This window comes from Carcharhinus amblyrhynchos, chromosome 19, assembly GCF_965287045.1.
Source record: "Carcharhinus amblyrhynchos chromosome 19, sCarAmb.v2.hapA, whole genome shotgun sequence".
NCBI classification, from domain to species: domain Eukaryota; kingdom Metazoa; phylum Chordata; class Chondrichthyes; order Carcharhiniformes; family Carcharhinidae; genus Carcharhinus; species Carcharhinus amblyrhynchos.
The window spans coordinates 5,632,885-5,651,064 of record NC_137342.1 but is presented as its reverse complement, the minus strand read 5'-3'; the positions used below and the strand labels follow the sequence as shown (position 1 = coordinate 5,651,064).

The window sequence follows — 18,180 nt, the reverse complement described above, 5'->3', positions numbered from 1 at the left end:
CCACGACGAGAAAATCCTGCCCCATAATCCTGCCCTTCGGGTTAGTAAATTTGCGGATGACACTAAAGTCAGAGGAGTTGTAGACAGTGAGGATGGATGTTACAGTTTGCAGAGGGACATAGATAAGCTGCAGAGCTGGGCCGAGAGGTGGCAGATGGAGTTTAATGCAGAAAAGTGTGAGGTGATTCACTTTGGTAAGAGTAACAGGATTACAGAGTATTGGGCTAACGGGAAGACTCTTGGGAGTGTTGATGAGCAGAGAGATCTAGGGGTACATGTGCATAGCTCCCTGAAAGTTGGCACCCAGGTTGATAAGGTTGTTAAGAAGGCGTACGGTGTGTTAGCTTTTATTGGTAGAGGGACTGAATTTCGGAGCCGTGAGGTCATGTTACAACTGTACAAAACTCTGGTGCGGCCGCACTTGGAGTATTGTGTACAGTTCTGGTCGTCGCATTATAAGAAAGATGTGGAGGCATTGGAAAGGGTGCAGAGGAGGTTTACCAGGATGTTGCCTGGTATGGAGGGATGGTCTTATGAGGAAAGGCTGAGGGACTTGAGGTTATTTTCATTGGAGAGAAGAAGGTTAAGAGGTGACCTAATTGAGGCATACAAGATGATCAGAGGGTTAGATAGGGTGGACAGTGAGAGCATTTTTCCTCGGATGGTGATGGCTAACACGAGGGGACATAACTTTAAATTAAGGGGTGGTAATTATAGGACAGATGTCAGAGGTAGGTTCTTTACTCAGAGGGTAGTAAGGGCGTGGAATGCCCTGCCTGCAGCAGTTGTGGACTCGCCAACTTTAAGGGCGTTCAAATGGTCAGTGGATAGGCATATGGATAACATTGGAATAGTTTAGGTTAGAGGGTCATTAGATTGGTTCCACTGGTCAGCGCAACATCGAGGGCCAAAGGGCCTGTACTGCGCTGTAATGTTCTATAAAAGGGGAACATTGAACAGTGAGGAAGCTATGTTTTTTCAAAAGGTTAATTGATTAGTCACAAGTAAGGCTTACATTCACATTGCAATGAAGTTACTGTGAAATTCCCCTGGTTGCCACACTCCGGCGCCTGTTCAGCTCAAAGCACCTCACCAGCACGTCTTTCAGACTGTGGGAGGAAATCGGAGCGCCCAGAGGAAACCCATGCAGGCACGGGGAGAATGTGCAGACTCCACACGCACGGTGACCCGAGCCGGGAATCGAACCCGAGGCGCCGGCGCTGTGAGGCAGCAGTGCTAACCACTGTGCCACCCGTGCCAAGTTATGGTGAGATATCTGTGTAACAAAAGCAGGAAGGATTCAGTAGCACTGGCAGCATCTGTGGGGGGGGCGAGAAAGCAGGAGTTAACACTCTCAGTCTGCGTGACTCTTTTTCAGAGCTTTTATTTAACTCCTACCTGTGCCATTTTTAACTGGAATGGGTTTGTGACTCTTTGTGCAGTTGATCTACTTCCTGCTGTGCGCCCTGGGCATCATCCTCTGCATCTCGGCTGTGGCTTTTGCTGCTCACCACCACAACCAGATCAGCGAGTTCACCTGCCAGATGAGCGAGGAGGCATGCGTCTGCAAGCAGGATCCAGACGACCAGATAGCCCGCACCTTTCAGTACAGTGATGTGTCGGACTGCGAGTCCGTCACCAGCACCATCAAACTCTACCTGCTCCTCCAGGCGATCCTCAACATAATCCTGGCCGTTGTCTGCCTCCTGGCATGTTACGTGATGTGGAAGCACAGATACCAAGTGTTCTTCGTTGGCCTTCGTTACCACCCCTTCAAGACCGACCAACAGCAGCCAAAGGTGTAACCGTGATGTTTGTGGAAAAGGCGGGAGATTGCCCCAGTTTTAATGAAAGGGTGGTGTGATACGAAGAAGTGGTTTATCGTAGCAGGAAGCTGTGCTTTCGAGAAGCGGATTATTTCACGTTATTCCAAGCTCATTCTCTGCGGTATTGTCCTCCAATGGGTTGTACTTTGGGTTTTGCGTATCCGTGTAGCGGACAAGACTCCCAACGCACTCTCCATTAAGCCCCAAGAGGAATTTGCCAGCCGAGAGGTTAGGGATTACATTGTAAATTGAGTTGCAGATTTCAAATTCATAGAATCGTAGAAACCCTACAGTGCAGAAAGAGGCCCTTCGGCCCATCGAGTCTGCACCAAACACAATCCCACCCATATCCTACCCACTAATCCCCTCTAACCGACGCATCCCTGGACACTAAGGAGCAATTTCTTAGCACAGCCAATCAACCTAACCCGCACATCTTTGGACTGCGGGAGGAAACCGGAGTGCCCGGAGGAAACCCACGCAGACATGAGGAGAATGTGCAAACTCCACACAGACAGTGACCCGAGCCGGGAATCGAACCCAGGACTCTGGCGCTGTGAAACAGCAGTGCTAACCCACTGTGCTACTGTGCCACCCCCACCCATCCCATCACCTTTGCTTCTGAACAGATGAAGGGATATTGTCGATAGTGTATGGTCACTGTCTCCTTAGCCAACCACAAGATTTGCCCATAATAGATTCAGCTTCACTGGCTATAGATCAGGTTTCTAACTGTTACTAAATGGGTTCCTGGGATGATTCATCACATGACCCCCCCCCCACACCCCCTAATCCACCACCAATCCCCCACCCCCACCCCACCACCCCCCTCCACCACCACCACATTCCAGCCATTAGTTGGCCAACACCTCTATCTTGTGACACATGGCCTTCCTACGCCAATTGGAAATCAGTAAGACTCATTACCCACTTGACTGTCAGCTACACAGCCTCATTTATACCCAGTTTCAATATTTCTGCATCTGGGCACAGCACGGTGGCATAGTGGTTAGCGCTGCTGCCTCACAGTGCCAGGGACCCGGGTTCAATTCCCGCCTTGGGTCACTGTGCGGAGTGTGCACATTCTCCCCGTGTCTGCGTGGGTTTCCTCCGGGTGCTCTGGTTTCCTCCCACAGTCTGAAAGACCTGCTGATTAGATGGATTGGCCCACGCTAAATTCTCCCTCGGAGTACCCAAACAGGTGCCAGAGTGTGGTGCCTTTGGGATTTCCACATTAACTACATTGCAGTGTGAGTGTAAGCCTACTTGTGACACTAACTTTGGCAAAGAGAAATATTCATAGGAAATTTTTAAAAGCGATCTTTGTTAATGTCCTGGTGATTTTTCTCCAGGAGCATGCACAGCAATGTGTTGGAGATTAATCTCTACTTCCTGGAGATTCCAGGCCAATCCTGAGAATTAGCCATCCTAGCAATACGGTAGCACAGTGGGTTAGCACTGCTGTTTCACAGCTCCAGGGTCCTGGGTTCGATTCCCGGCTCGGGTCACTGTCTGTGTGGAGTTTGCACATTCTCCTCGTGTCTGCATGGGTTTCCTCCGGGTGCTCCGGTTTCCTCCCACAGTCCAAAGATGTGTGGGTTAGGTTGATTGGCCGTGCTAAGAAATTGCCCCTTAGTGTCCAGGGATGTGTAGGTTAGAGGGATTAGTGGGTATAATATGTAGGGATAGGGGGGTAGGGCCTGGGTGGGGTTGTGTTTGGTGCAGACTCGATGGGCCGAATGGCCTCTTTCTGCACTGTAGGGTTCTATGATATGATACTCTCTGAGCAGTTTGCATCATGCGAAGCATTTGTGCACGATATTGCAAAACAGTTTTCCCCATTGTGGATCTAGTCCATCGATCAGTCTTTCACTGGCGGGGAAGTGTAGAGCCGAGTGTGTCAAAGACACACTCACAGCTCCGTCTTTACCATGTGAGCTGCTCTGAAGTCTCCCTCCCTTAGTCTAACCACCTAAACCAGGAAGAACAATTGGATGTTTCGGAGCAAGATTGAGAATTTAGTGAATGGGTGTAATCTGGCAAACTTGGCACCATTCCGTGGCACCATTTCATGGAATCCCTACAATGCAGAGGAGGCCATTTGGCCCATCAAGTCTGCACAATCTCACCTGGGCCCTATCCCCAGAACCCCACATATTTACCCGATTAATCCCTCTAACCTATGCATCCAAGGACACTAAGGGGCAATTTAGAATGGCCAGTCAACCCAACTCTGACATCTTTGGACTGTGGGAGGAAACCGGAGCACCCGGAGGAAAACCCATGCAGACATGGGGAGAATGTGCAAACTCCAGACAGTGACCCGACCGGGAATCGAACCCAGGTCCTTGGCGCTGTGATGCAACAGTGCCAACCACTGTGCTGCCCATTCTGTGGCATTGCCAGTTACATCATGTATTCCAGTATCTGTACCAGCTCACACATTGAAAATGTCCCTTTAGTTTACCAATGACTTGTATTGATAATTTTTAATTACAATTTTCTCAGAAATGTATTTGGAACACTGAAAAGGTAGTTCATGAGTATATCGGAGAATGGGTCAAAGTCTGTGTGCAAGAGCCGCTTTGAGTTTGAAGTAATGAGTTACAGCACTAATTTGGAAAGTGCCTTCACACAAACACCATCGCGTCTGGAAGCAGCTACAATCTTTAACAGGCACAGGGACATCAGCCTGGGAATCCCAGACACACATCCACACACACACACACACACACACACACACACGTCACTCTCTGTCCCACACACACACCACTCTCTGCCACACACACACACACATCACTCTGTCACACACACACGCGTCACACACACACGTCACACTCACACACACGTCACTCACTCACACACGTCACTCACACACACACGTCACTCACACACACACGTCACTCACTCACACACGTCACTCACACACACACGTCACTCACTCACACACGTCACTCACTCACACACGTCACTCACACACACACACACGTCACTCACACACACACATCACACACACACACACATCACACACACACACGTCACTCACACACACGTCACTGTCACACACACACACACATCACACACACACACACATCACTCACTCACACACGCGTCACTGTCACACACACACATCACACACACACACATCACTCACACACACACATCACTCACACACACACACATCACTCTCACACACACATCACTCACACACACATCACTCTCTCACATACACACACATACTACACACACATAGACACATCACTCACACACACGCATCACACGTCACTCTCACACACACGTCACTCTCACACACACACACACATCACTCTCACACACACACACACATCACTCTCTCACATACACACACATACTACACACACATAGACACATCACTCTCACACACACACACACACACATACTACACACACACAGAAACATCTCACACACAGACACACGGACAGACAACACACATCACACTCACACACATACACGCAGACACACACACAGACACACACACATACACATACACACACCCACATACACACACAGACATACACACACAGTCACACACACACAGACACAAGCACACAATCACAGCCACACATACACATACGCACACATACAGACATACATCACACTCACAGACACACACAGACATATACACATACACATAGACACTCACAGGCACACAGACACACACACACAAGCATACACAGGCAGATAAACTGACATATATACAAACACACACACACATTCACACAAGCTTATATAGACAAATAGACACAGAGACGTATAGACACACACACATATATACACAGACACATGCACACAGATGGACACCCATGCACAGATAAATGCACAGAGACACACATATACATACAGATAACCAGACACATAGACAGACACAAACACATGCATACACACACAGAGTCAGACACACAGAGATAAGCACACACAGACACAGACCGATAAATACAGAGACACATACACAGATACCCATGCACACACAACTACATACAAACACAGAGATATATAAACACACAGGGGGAGGACACATAGATATACACACCCACGCACAGACATACGAACAGACAGACACACATCGAAACACAGACTCATATACACACACAGGCATAGGGACATAGGTTCACACATAGACAGTCTTTACCCGTCTGATCCCTGTTGCCGCAAGAAGGAGCGGACAGAGCTGTCTGTGTGTGTGAGGGGGGAGCAGACGGAGCTGTCTGTGTGTGTGAGGGGGAGCAGACGGAGCTGTCTGCGTGTGTGAGGGGGAGCAGACGGAGCTGTCTGTCTGTGTGTGCGAGGGGGAGCAGACGGAGCTGTCTGTGTGTGTGAGGGGGAACAGACGGAGCTGTCTGTGTGTGTGAGGGGGAGCAGACGGAGCTGTCTGCGTGTGTGAGGGGGAGCAGACGGAGCTGTCTGTGTGTGTGAAGGGGAACAGACGGAGCTGTCTGTGTGTGTGAGGGGGAGCAGACGGAGCTGTCTGTGTGTGTGAGGGGGAGCAGACGGAGCTGTCTGTGTGTGTGAGGGGGAGCAGACGGAGCTGTCTGTGTGTGTGAGGGGGGAGCAGACGGAGCTGTCTGCGTGTGTGAGGGGGAGCAGACGGAGCTGTCTGTGTGTGTGTGTGAGGGGGAGCAGACGGAGCTGTCTGTGTGTGTGAGGGGGAGCAGACGGAGCTGTCTGTGTGTGTGAGGGGGAGCAGACGGAGCTGTCTGTGTGTGTGAGGGGGAGCAGACGGAGCTGTCTGTCTGTGTGAGGGGGAGCAGACGGAGCTGTCTGTGTGTGTGAGGGGGAGCAGACGGAGCTGTCTGTGTGTGCGTGAGGGGGAGCAGACGGAGCTGTCTGTGTGTGTGTGAGGGGGAGCAGACGGAGCTGTCTGAGTGTGCGATGGGGAGCAGACGGAGCTGTCTGAGTGTGTGAGGGGGAGCAGACGGAGCTGTCTGTGTGTGTGAGGGGGAGCAGACGGAGCTGTCTGAGTGTGTGAGGGGGAGCAGACGGAGCTGTCTGCGTGTGTGAGGGGGAGCAGACGGAGCTGTCTGCGTGTGAGGGGGAGCAGACGGAGCTGTCTGCGTGTGAGGGAGAGCAGACGGAGCTGTCTGTGTGTGCGAGGGGGAGCAGACGGAGCTGTCTGTGTGTGTGAGGGGGAGCAGACGGAGCTGTCTGTGTGTGCGAGGGGGAGCAGACGGAGCTGTCTGTGTGTGTGAGGGGGGGCAGACGGAGCTGTCTGTGTGTGTGAGGGGGAGCAGACGGAGCTGTCTGTGTGTGTGAGGGGGAACAGACGGAGCTGTGTGTGTGTGTGTGTGAGGGGGAGCAGACGGAGCTGTCTGTGTGTGTGAGGGGGAACAGACGGAGCTGTCTGTGCGTGAGGGGGTGGACAGGCAGACGTTAGTGGAGATAATGAAAGTACAAACCAGGGGGAGACGAGCAGTTGAGAAAGAGGTGGGTTAACAACACGATCCCTAACTCTCCCCCGCTGAATGGAAATTTGAGCTCCTGTTCATTTATAAGCCTGCCTATTTCAGATTTAAAAAGTGGAGGGAGTGACCATATGAGCTGTGAGGGGACACTGAGGGGGGGACGTGTACAGCAGCGACAATGTCACCCTGAATGTTAATAAGGGGTGAGCGAACAAAAATAATCAGAGACACAATAAAGCTCCCTGGTTCTGCATGGAAACGTTAATACAAAACAGTCAGCTAGTTTTATTCCTTTTTTATTGATTGTGTCTGCTACTTAGTTGGAATGCATGTTTTCTGTGGGATGTTTCGCTTTAACGTGGGTTTTCTGTGTAACGGGATCGGAATGTTCCCCCCCGTCCCTCAAATATAAAACATACAAAGCATGAGCTAGCTTTCCTTTACTGTGCCAGCCAGCCTCTCTCTCTATGATGTTATATATTTAATCATCGGCAATATCCCACCACACTTTTGGATTCTGAGTGCAAACGTCAAAATTTCTAAAGCAATTTTCTAAACAATCTTTGTGTTAAAAAGGTTTATTTTCTCTCTACAGAATTTATAAAAATAAAGAAACGTTCTATAAAAGGAGCTGCTTCTGATTTTTTTCTTTAATGTTTGGTGGGTTCATTCTGAAATTTATTTCATGCTTTTAGTGCAAAGGTGCTGTTTCAATGGGAGGGTCTCATCAGGGGGTCCCTGCCACCCTGATTGAGGGTCCCATCCCACCACCCCATCAGGGGGTTCCCTATCATCCTTGTCAGGGGTCCCACCCCACCCCCATCAGCCCTGCACCCACCCACCTTTCTTCATCCACCCCTGCTGCCCTGAAATATCTCCGTATTCTCCCCATTCCCTGCAGTCACTCACCTTCACAAGAACACAAGAACATAAGAAATAGGAGCAGGAGTAGGCCATCCAGCCCTTCGAGCCTGCCCCACCATTCAATAAGATCATGGCTGATCTGTCGCTGCTCAGTTTCACTTTCCCGCCCTCTCCCCATAACCCTTAATCCCCTCTCTTATCAAAAACCCATCAACCCGCGTCTTAAAAATATTTAGCGAGGCAGCCTCCACCACTTCAACGGGCAGAGAATTCCAGAGATTCACCACCCTTTGAGTGAAGAAGTTCCTCCTCAACTCCGTTCTAAACCGCACCCCCCTTTATCTTGAGGCTGTGCCCCCTAGTCCTACTGTCCTTTCTGAGCGGGAAGAGCCTCTCCACCTCTATCCTATCCATCCCATTCATCATCTTATACGTCTCAATGAGATCTCCCCTCATTCTTCTAAACTCTAACGAGTACAAGCCTAGTTTATTCAGCCTCTCCTCATAGCTCAACCCCCTCAACTCCGGTATCAGCCTAGTAAACCTCCTCTGCACTCCCTCCAAGGCCAAAATACCTTTGCGCAGGTGCGGCGACCAAAACTGCACACAGTACTCCAGCTGCGGCCTCACCAATTCCCTATACAGCTGCAGCAAGACCTCCCTACTTTTATATTCAATCCCCCTCGCTATGAAGGCCAGCATCCCATTCGCCTTCCTGACCACCTGCTGCACCTGCAGGCTGGGTTTTTGCGACTCATGCACAAGGACCCCGAGGTCCCTCTGCACCGTCGCCTGCTGCAGTTTTTCGCCCCATAAGTAATAGTCCTTCCTACCATTCTTCCTACCAAAGTGGACCACCTCACACTTGCCAACATTAAATTCCATTTGCCATTTCCTGACCCATTCGCCCAGTCTATCTAGATCTTCTCCAACAGCAGGTCCAGAGCTGTAGCAACCCCACCGCCTCTGTTCTCCTAATCCCCCCACTCCCAAAACCTCCCCCCTTCCCCTCATTCTCCCATTCCCTTCATTCCCCTTATCCCCCCCATTCACCACTATCCCCTGCTCCCCCCATTTCCCCCAAGCCCCTCATTCCCTCTCCCCCCATTCCTCTCATTCCCCTTATTGCCCCATTCCCCTCGTTCTCCTCATCCCCCCTGTTCACCTCATTCCCCCCCCCATTTCCCTCATTCCCCCCGTTCCCCTCATCACCCCCGTTCCCCTCATATCCCCCCCCCCGTTCCCCTCATATCCCCCCCCCCCGTTCCCCTCATTCCCCCCCGTTCCCCTCATGGCCCCCCCGTTTCCCTCATCCCCTCATTCCCTCATTCCCCCCCATTCCCCTCGTCCCCCCCCGTCCCCCTCGTCCCCCCGTCCCCCTCATCCCCCCCATTTCCCCCGTTCCCCCTGCTGCTTCCCCACAAGCAGCCAGAATGACAAGGACGGCAGATGATTGGATACACCATCACTTCCAAATCACTCACCATCCTGATGTGGAAATCTATCGGCCGTTCCTTCACTGTCCCTGGACCAAACTCCTGGAACTCCCTTGCTAACAGCACGGTGGGAGTGCCTACACCACATGGACCGCAGTGGTTTGAGGAAGTGGCCCATCCCCACCTCCAGAAGCACAATTAGATCATAGATCATAGAAGATCATAGATCATAGAACCTACAGTACAGAAAGAGGCCCTTCGGCCCATCGAGTCTGCACTGACCACAATCCCACCCAGGCCCTACCCCCATATCCCTACACATTTACCCACTACTCCTCTAACCTAAGAATCTTAGGACACTAAGGGGCAATTTGAGCATGGTCTAGCAACGTAACCCGCATATCTTTGAACTGGGACGGGGAATAAATACCGGACAGCTAATAATACCCGTACTCCAGGAGTGAATTAGCAGAAACCATTTTATTCTCGCTCACTTTTCTGGCCTTTTTACATAAGAACATAAGAAATAGGAGCAGGAGTAGGCCATCTAGCCCTTCGAGCCTGCCCCGCCATTCAATAAGATCATGGCTGATCTGTCGTGGCTCAGTTCCACATTCCCGCCCTCTCCCCATAACCCTTAATCCCCTCGCTTATCAAAAACCCATCAACCCGCGTCTTAAATATATTCAGCGAGGTAGCCTCCCTGTCTCTATGTCTGTTCAATCATTCCCAGCCTCTGTCTAACCCACGTATCCAAACATATTACTAGTTCTGGAATATTTGACATTACAACATGGGGGGGTGGTGGAGGAAGGAGAAGGAGATAGATCAGGGCAGCATTACTCCATTTATTTATTTCATGAGAATAAGGCCTGCTTGGCCATTTCAGAGGGTATCTTGGAGTCAGCCACATTGCTCTGGAGGCCAGACTGGGTAAGGATGGCAGATTTCCTTCCCTAAAGGGACATTAGTGACCCAGGTAGATTTCTACAACAAGCACTAAGGCTGGAATTTTACCGCCTGCCCGGGAATCGGAGCGGGTGAGGGGCGGATTCAGGATTTTACTGTTTCAGGATGAGCGCAGTCAGAAAATCCCACCCTTAATGCACAATCTTACAAAAGAAAATTCAAAGTGCGCTCACACCCACTCCCCCGCTCACCCTCCACCCAGCCGACAGACATCGTTCCCCATGCACTCCCAGCAGAGTTCCCTCCCCGCCACACACACCCCTCCATCGATCACGGCCCCCCCCCCCCTCCACCTCAGCAGAGTTCCCTCACTCCCACTCCGATCGCCTCCTCTTCTGCAGAGTTCTCTCCCCGCCACCACTGCCACCTCTCCCCATTGATTGCACCCCCCCCCCCCCCCCCAGCAACTCCGGCAGAATTCCCTTCCTCCCACCCCGATCGCGCCTCCCCACCCCGCAGTGTTTGCCCCTTCCCTCTCTCCCACCTCTGCGGAATTCCCTTCCCCCTGTCACATCTCCAGCTCACGGGCTCTGCCCCACTCAGGCCCTTGGCCTCCGACCCCCCCCCCAAGGCCAGGCCATCTCATCTGGCCTCCCACTGGTGGACGCGAGACAGATTTCACCGACAAAACAGGGCTGGTGCGATCAGGGAAATTGGAACATTTCCTACCTCTTACCTCCTATCTGATGTTGTCACCTGGCCACGCTGGAGGTCGGGAAGGACGAGGTGGTAAGGTTGCACCCATTACCATGTCGCAGTCACCGTCACTGAGACTAGTTTTATATTCCAGATTCACTTACGTGGCGAAAAACTGCAGCAGGCGACGGTGCAGAGGGACCTGGGGGTCCTTGTGCATGAGTCGCAAAAACCCAGCCTGCAGGTGCAGCAGGTGGTCAGGAAGGCGAATGGGATGCTGGCCTTCATCGCGAGGGGGATTGAATATAAAAGTAGGGAGGTCTTGCTGCAGCTGTATAGGGCATTGGTGAGGCCGCAGCTGGAGTACTGTGTGCAGTTTTGGGCGCTGTACTTATGCAAGGATATTTTGGCCTTGGAGGGAGTGCAGAGGAGGTTTGCTAGGCTGATACCGGAGTTGAGGGGGTTGAGCTATGAGGAGAGGCTGAATAAACTAGGCTTGTACTCGTTAGAGTTTAGAAGAATGAGGGGAGATCTCATTGAGACATATAAGATGATGAATGGGATGGATAGGATAGAGGTGGAGAGACTCTTCCCGCTCAGAAAGGATAGTAGGACTAGGGGGCACAGCTTCAAGATAAAGGGGGGGGCGGTTTAGAACGGAGTTGAGGAGGGACTTCTTCACTCAAAGGGTGGTGAATCTCTGGAATTCTCTGCCCGTTGAAGTGGTGGAGGCTGCCTCGCTAAATATTTTTAAGACGCGGGTTGAAGGGTTTTTGATAAGAGAGGGGATTAAGGGTTATGGGGAGAGGGCGGGAATGTGGAACTGAGACACGACAGATCAGCCATGATCTTATTGAATGGCGGGGCAGGCTCGAAGGGCTAGATGGCCTACTCCTGCTCCTATTTCTTATGTTCTTATGTTTACAAATTGACTTTAAATTCCACCACAGTGGGATTGGAACCCGTGTCCCCAGAGCATTCGTTTGGGCCTCTGGATTACTAGCAACAAAATCACTGTAACCAGGAGAGAAGCTGATCCAATCTTGGGTGTAAGTTGGACCTAAAATGGCAAATGCACCAATTGTGGAGGTTTGACCTGTTCTTGAGTCAGTGGATAAATGTTATTCAGGAGAACTCCACTCTTCCCAACTGGATCATCCAATGGGATCCTTGACCGCTGATGTGGAGATGCCGGCGTTGGACTGGGGTAAACACAGTAAGAAGTCTAACACAGGTTCAAGTCCAACCAATTTATTTGATAGTAAACCCACAAGTTTTCGAGGTTCCCCTCTTCGTGACGAAGGGAGAAACCCCGAAAGCTTGTGAGTTTTCTATCAAATAAATTGGTTGGACTTGAACCTGGTGTTAGACGTCTTACTATCCCTGACCTCTGCCTGGGAGAGGGTGAGGCAGAGGAGAAGAGATGTAACGAGAGGTTAAGAAAATGATGGAGGTAAAGCAATGGGACAGATATTTGGCAGCTGAGTTCGTTTGAATTCTGGGCACAGCAGAAGGATGGTGGGAATGGGCAGAGCAGCAGCTCTGAGCTCAGGATACGGGCAATGAGGAGCTGAAAGCTCGCTGTGTGTGTGATCAGAAATAACAAACTCCCGTCTTCAACACAAGCCTGTGGTTAAAAAGTGAACGTTACATTGTGCAGGAACCAAGCGGGAAAATGGAGCAGTAAATTCACACAGTTTAAAATCCAGACACCAACACAGAAAGACACACAAGCACACATGTCCTTTTCTACATAGGGGGCTGCTGGTCTAATACAGCCCCTCCCCTCCCCCCCACCCCCAGCTCCTTATCTTTGGTCTCCGGGTGTAACGGGGCACAGGCGGAGCTGGCGAGCTGCTGCTGGGTCTAGAACAAAGAACAAAGAACAAAGAACAACACAGCACGGGAAACAGGCCCTTCGGCCCAACGAGCCCACGCCGCCGTCCTACTATCTCAGTGACCTATTCATGATTTTAGTCTACGCCTAACGTGCGAGGATCAGGGAGGTCCAATTTAGGGACAATTTTAGTACCCAATCAATCAGCCTAAAAGCACATCTTTGGGGGATGTGGGAGGAAACCGGAGCACCCAGAGGAAACCCACGCAACCACGGGGAGAACGTGCAAACTCCCACAGACACAGGCCCAAATCCATGTGTCCGCACAGCAACAGAGATAGTCTCTGAGCTGTCATGTTGCCCTCGAGATGGTCCAGTTTAAGCACACTAACGACATGAAGCAATAGGCAACTCCCGAAGCAACATCCAAGAGCAGCCCACTACAACCTGCCGCATGCATGCCCCTTGCTGGACTTAAATGCCTGTGGAGACAAAAAAATTCATTATTAAACAGGCAAAGACTAACATTCCTGAGGCAAAACGTATTCCCAAGCCTACAATGTTCAGTAAGGCCTACTATATCCCCCTATATGTAGCCCGCTCATGTGGCTATCTAAGTGACTCTTAAACAACCCTAGCGTGCCTGCTTCCACCACCTTACTCGGCAGTGCATTCCACACCCCCACTACCCTTTGCGTGAAAAACTGCCCTCTAATATTTGTCTTATACCTAGCCCCCCTCACCCTAAGCCCGTGACCCCTCGTTCTATCCATTTCTTGTAGCGGAAAAAGCTTACCACCATTTACTCTATCTATCCCCTTCATAATCTTATAAACCTCTATTAGATCCCCCCTCAGCCGACGTCTCTCAAGGGAAAACAGCCCAAGTTCATCCAATCTTTCCTCGTAAGACAGCCCTTCCATACCAGGCAACATCCTGGTAAATCTCCTCTGCACTCTCTCCAGGATCTCTACATCCTTCCGGTAGTACGGCGACCAGAACTGGACGCAGTACTCCAAGTGAGGCCTAACCAACGTTCTATACAACTGCAACATCAGACTCCTACTCTTATATTCTATACCTCTCCCTATGAAGGCTAACATACCATACGCTTTCCTCATCACATTCTGCACCTGTACCGACACCTTCAGGGACTTATGCACTTGCACCCCCAGGTCTCTCTGCGTATCTATACTCCGGATAGTTCTACCTTTTATCGTATAACTCCCCTCCACATTATTCCGGCCAAAGTGCATCACCTCGCATTTCTCCGGATTAAATTCCATTTGCCATCTATCTGCCCAATCTACCAGCCTGTCTATGTCCTGTTGCATTGCCAGGCACTGCTCCTCAGTACCCGCCAATCCAACCATCTTGGTGTCATCAGCAAATTTGCTGATCACACCACCTACCCCCTCTTCCAAGTCATTAATATATACCACAAATAGAAGAGGTCCAAGTACCGAGCCCTGCGGCACACCACTGGTGACAGGCCTCCAATTGGAAAAGGAGCCTTCCACTACTACTCGCTGTCTCCTCCTCCCAAGCCAGTTCTCCACCCATCTACATACCTGGCCTTGTATCCCATGAGCCTTCACCTTTTCTATCAGCCTACCATGAGGGACCTTGTCAAACGCCTTACTGAAATCCATATAGACAACATCAACGGCTTGTCCTTCGTCAACCGTTTTTGTCACCTCTTCAAAAAATTCCACTAGATTCGTAAGGCATGACCTCCCTGTAACGAAGCCATGCTGCGTATCCCTGATCAGATTGCAGCGCTCCAGATGTTCATACATCCTATCCTTGAGGATCCTCTCCATTAGCTTGCCTATAACTGAAGTCAAGCTCACCGGCCTATAATTCCCTGGGTTATCCCTCTGACCCTTCTTAAACAACGGTACTACATTTGCAATGCGCCAATCCTCTGGGACCTCACCTGTGTCCAAAGAAGAGACAAAGATTTGCGTCAGAGGCCCAGCAATTTCATCCCTCACCTCCCTTAACAGCCTGGGATAGATGCCATCAGGCCCTGGAGATTTATCCGTCTTTATACTGTCTAAAAGTCCCAACACCTCTTCCCTCGTGATGACTATATCCCTCAACGGATCCTCAAACTCCTCAAGCACAGCACCAGACATCAGGCCCCTCTCCTGCGTGAATACTGACGCAAAGTATTCATTCAGGATCTCCCCCATTCCCCCAGGCTCCAAGCATAGTTCCCCTCCTCTGTCCCTGAGAGGACCAATCTTCCCTCTAACCATCCTTTTATTTCTAACATAGGAGTAAAATGCCTTAGGATTTTCTTTAATCCTACCCGCCAAAGCCATTTCATGGCCCCTTTTTGCCTTTCTGATGCCCCTTTTAAGTTCTCTCCTACATTCTCTGTATTCTTCTAACGCTATCTCTGTCCTCAAATGCCTAGATCTAATGTACGCCTCCCTCTTCCTCCTGACCAGGTCCTCAATATCCCTAGTTACCCACGGCTCTCTAATCCTACCCTTCCCATCCTTCCTCTTGACCGGCACGTGCCTTTCCTGCAAAGATTTTAGTTTTCCCTTGAGAGACTCCCACATACCCAGCGTCGACCTGCCATCAAACAGCTTACCCCAGTCTGTATCTTTAAGATCCTGCCTAATCCGGTTGTATCTAGCCCTCCCCCAGTTTAACACCCTCCCCTTAGGACAGGCTTCATCTTTATCCATTAATATCTTAAACCAGACAGAGTTGTGGTCACTGTTAGCCACCTGCTCTCCTACTTCAACGTCAACCACCTGCCCAGGCTCATTCCCCAGAACCAAGTCCAGTATAGCCCCCTCCCTGGTCGGGCTATCCACATACTGCTCCAGGGATCCTTCCATTACACACTGTACAAATTCCTCCCCGTCAGCACCCTCTGATCTTGGCACCTTCCAGTCTACCCCGGGGAGATTAAAATCTCCCACTACCACCACCCTATTCTTCCTGCACTTATCTAGAATGTCCCTGCTTATCCCTTCTTCCACAGCCCTCGGGCTGTTGGGCGGTCTGTAGTACACACCCAACATAGTAACATCTCCCTTCCTATTCCTCAACTCCACCCATAGCGACTCGATTCCTATATCCTCTATTTCTCCCTCCCTCTGCACTGCTATGATGCAATCCTTAACTAACAACGCCACTCCCCCACCTCTCTGCGACCCTCCCCTATCACGCCTGAAGCACTTATACCCGGGAACATTCAACTGCCAGTCCTGCCCTTCCTTTAACCAAGTCTCTGTCACCGCCACCACTTCCAACTTCCTTTCGAACATTATTGCCTTCAGTTCATCTGTTTTGCCAGTCACACTCCTAGCATTGAAACACAATGTGTCTGTTCCGAGGCCGGGTCAATGTGCCCCTGAAGATGCCCAGGCAGCGGATCATGGACCTGACTGTCTCCCCACAACCCAGCTACTGTCATGGTGAGGTGCCCCTTGTCACACACACACACACACACACACACAGACACACACACACACACACACACACACACACACACACATACAGACACACACACACACACACACACAGACACACACACACATACAGACACACACACACACACATACAGACACACACAGACACACACACACACACACACACATACAGACACACACACACACACACACACACACAGACACACACACACATACAGACACACACACACACACACACATACAGACACACACACACACATACAGACACACACACACACACACAGACACACACATACAGACACACACACACACACACACATACAGACACACACACACACACAGACACACACACACACACACACAGACACACACATACAGACACACACACATACAGACACACACACACACACAGACACACACATACAGACACACACACACACACACACATACAGACACACACACACACACAGACACACACATACAGACACACACACACACACACAGACACACACATACAGACACACACACACACACACACACAGACACACACATACAGACACACACACACACACACACACACATACAGACACACACACACGCACACACAGACACACACATACAGACACACACACACACACACACACACATACAGACACACACACACACACACACAGACACACACATACAGACACACACACACACACACACAGACACACACATACAGACACACACACACACACACACAGACACACACATACAGACACACACACACACACAGACACACACATACAGACACACACACACACACACACACACAGACACACACATACAGACACACACACACACACACACAGACACACACACACACACACACACACACATACAGACACACACACACACACACACACACACAGACACACACATACAGACACACACACACACACACACACACACACATATAGACACACACACACACACACACACATACACACACACACACAGACACACTCACATACAGACACACACACACACACAGACACACACACACACATACAGACACGCACACACAGACACAGACACACACACATACAGACACACACAGACACACACAGACACACACACACATACAGACACACACAGACACACACACACTCAGACACCCTCACACACACACTCACCCCCACGCACACACACACAGACACACTCATCCCCACACTCACCCCCTCTCACACTCACCCTCTCACACACACACACTCACCCCCTCACACACACACACACACACTCACCCCCTCACACACACACACTCACCCCCTCACACACACACACACACACTCACCCCCTCACACACACACACTCACCCCCTCACACACACAAACACACACTCACCCCCTCACACACACACACTCACCCCCTCACACACACACACACACACTCACCCCCTCACACACACACACTCACCCCCTCACACACACACTCACCCCCTCACACACACACACACACTCACCCCCTCACACACACTCACTCACCCCCACACACACACACACACTCACCCCCTCACACACACGCACACACACTCACTCACCCCCTCACACACACACACACACTCACCCCCTCACACACACACACACACTCACCCCCTCACACACACACACACACTCACCCCCTCACACACACACACACACTCACCCCCTCACACACACACACTCACCCCTCACA

General features: G+C 50.8%; 2 protein-coding genes and 1 long non-coding RNA gene across 3 annotated transcripts in view; 2 read left to right on the top strand and 1 right to left on the bottom strand.

The window, feature by feature from the left end:
* Nucleotides 1-2,178, top strand: part of sspn (sarcospan (Kras oncogene-associated gene)) — a 28,688-nt gene extending 26,510 nt beyond the window's left edge. Inside the window, exon 3 of the mRNA XM_080207799.1 lies at nucleotides 1,443-2,178. Coding sequence (XP_080063925.1) covers nucleotides 1,443-1,805 — 363 coding nt within the window. The 3' untranslated portion in view covers nucleotides 1,806-2,178. The remainder of the gene's footprint in view (nucleotides 1-1,442) is intronic.
* Nucleotides 2,179-6,985: 4,807 nt separating this feature from the next.
* LOC145355552 (uncharacterized) lies at nucleotides 6,986-7,689 on the top strand. The gene is made up of 2 exons (XR_013889006.1): nucleotides 6,986-7,135; nucleotides 7,200-7,689. It is a non-coding gene; the product is annotated as an uncharacterized LOC145355552 (long non-coding RNA).
* Nucleotides 7,690-12,918: 5,229 nt separating this feature from the next.
* Nucleotides 12,919-18,180, bottom strand: part of LOC145355587 (inositol 1,4,5-trisphosphate-gated calcium channel ITPR2-like) — a 171,685-nt gene continuing 166,423 nt past the window's right edge. The window contains exon 35 of the mRNA XM_080207836.1: nucleotides 12,919-13,035. Within this exon, the coding sequence (XP_080063962.1) occupies nucleotides 12,919-13,035 (117 nt within the window). The remainder of the gene's footprint in view (nucleotides 13,036-18,180) is intronic.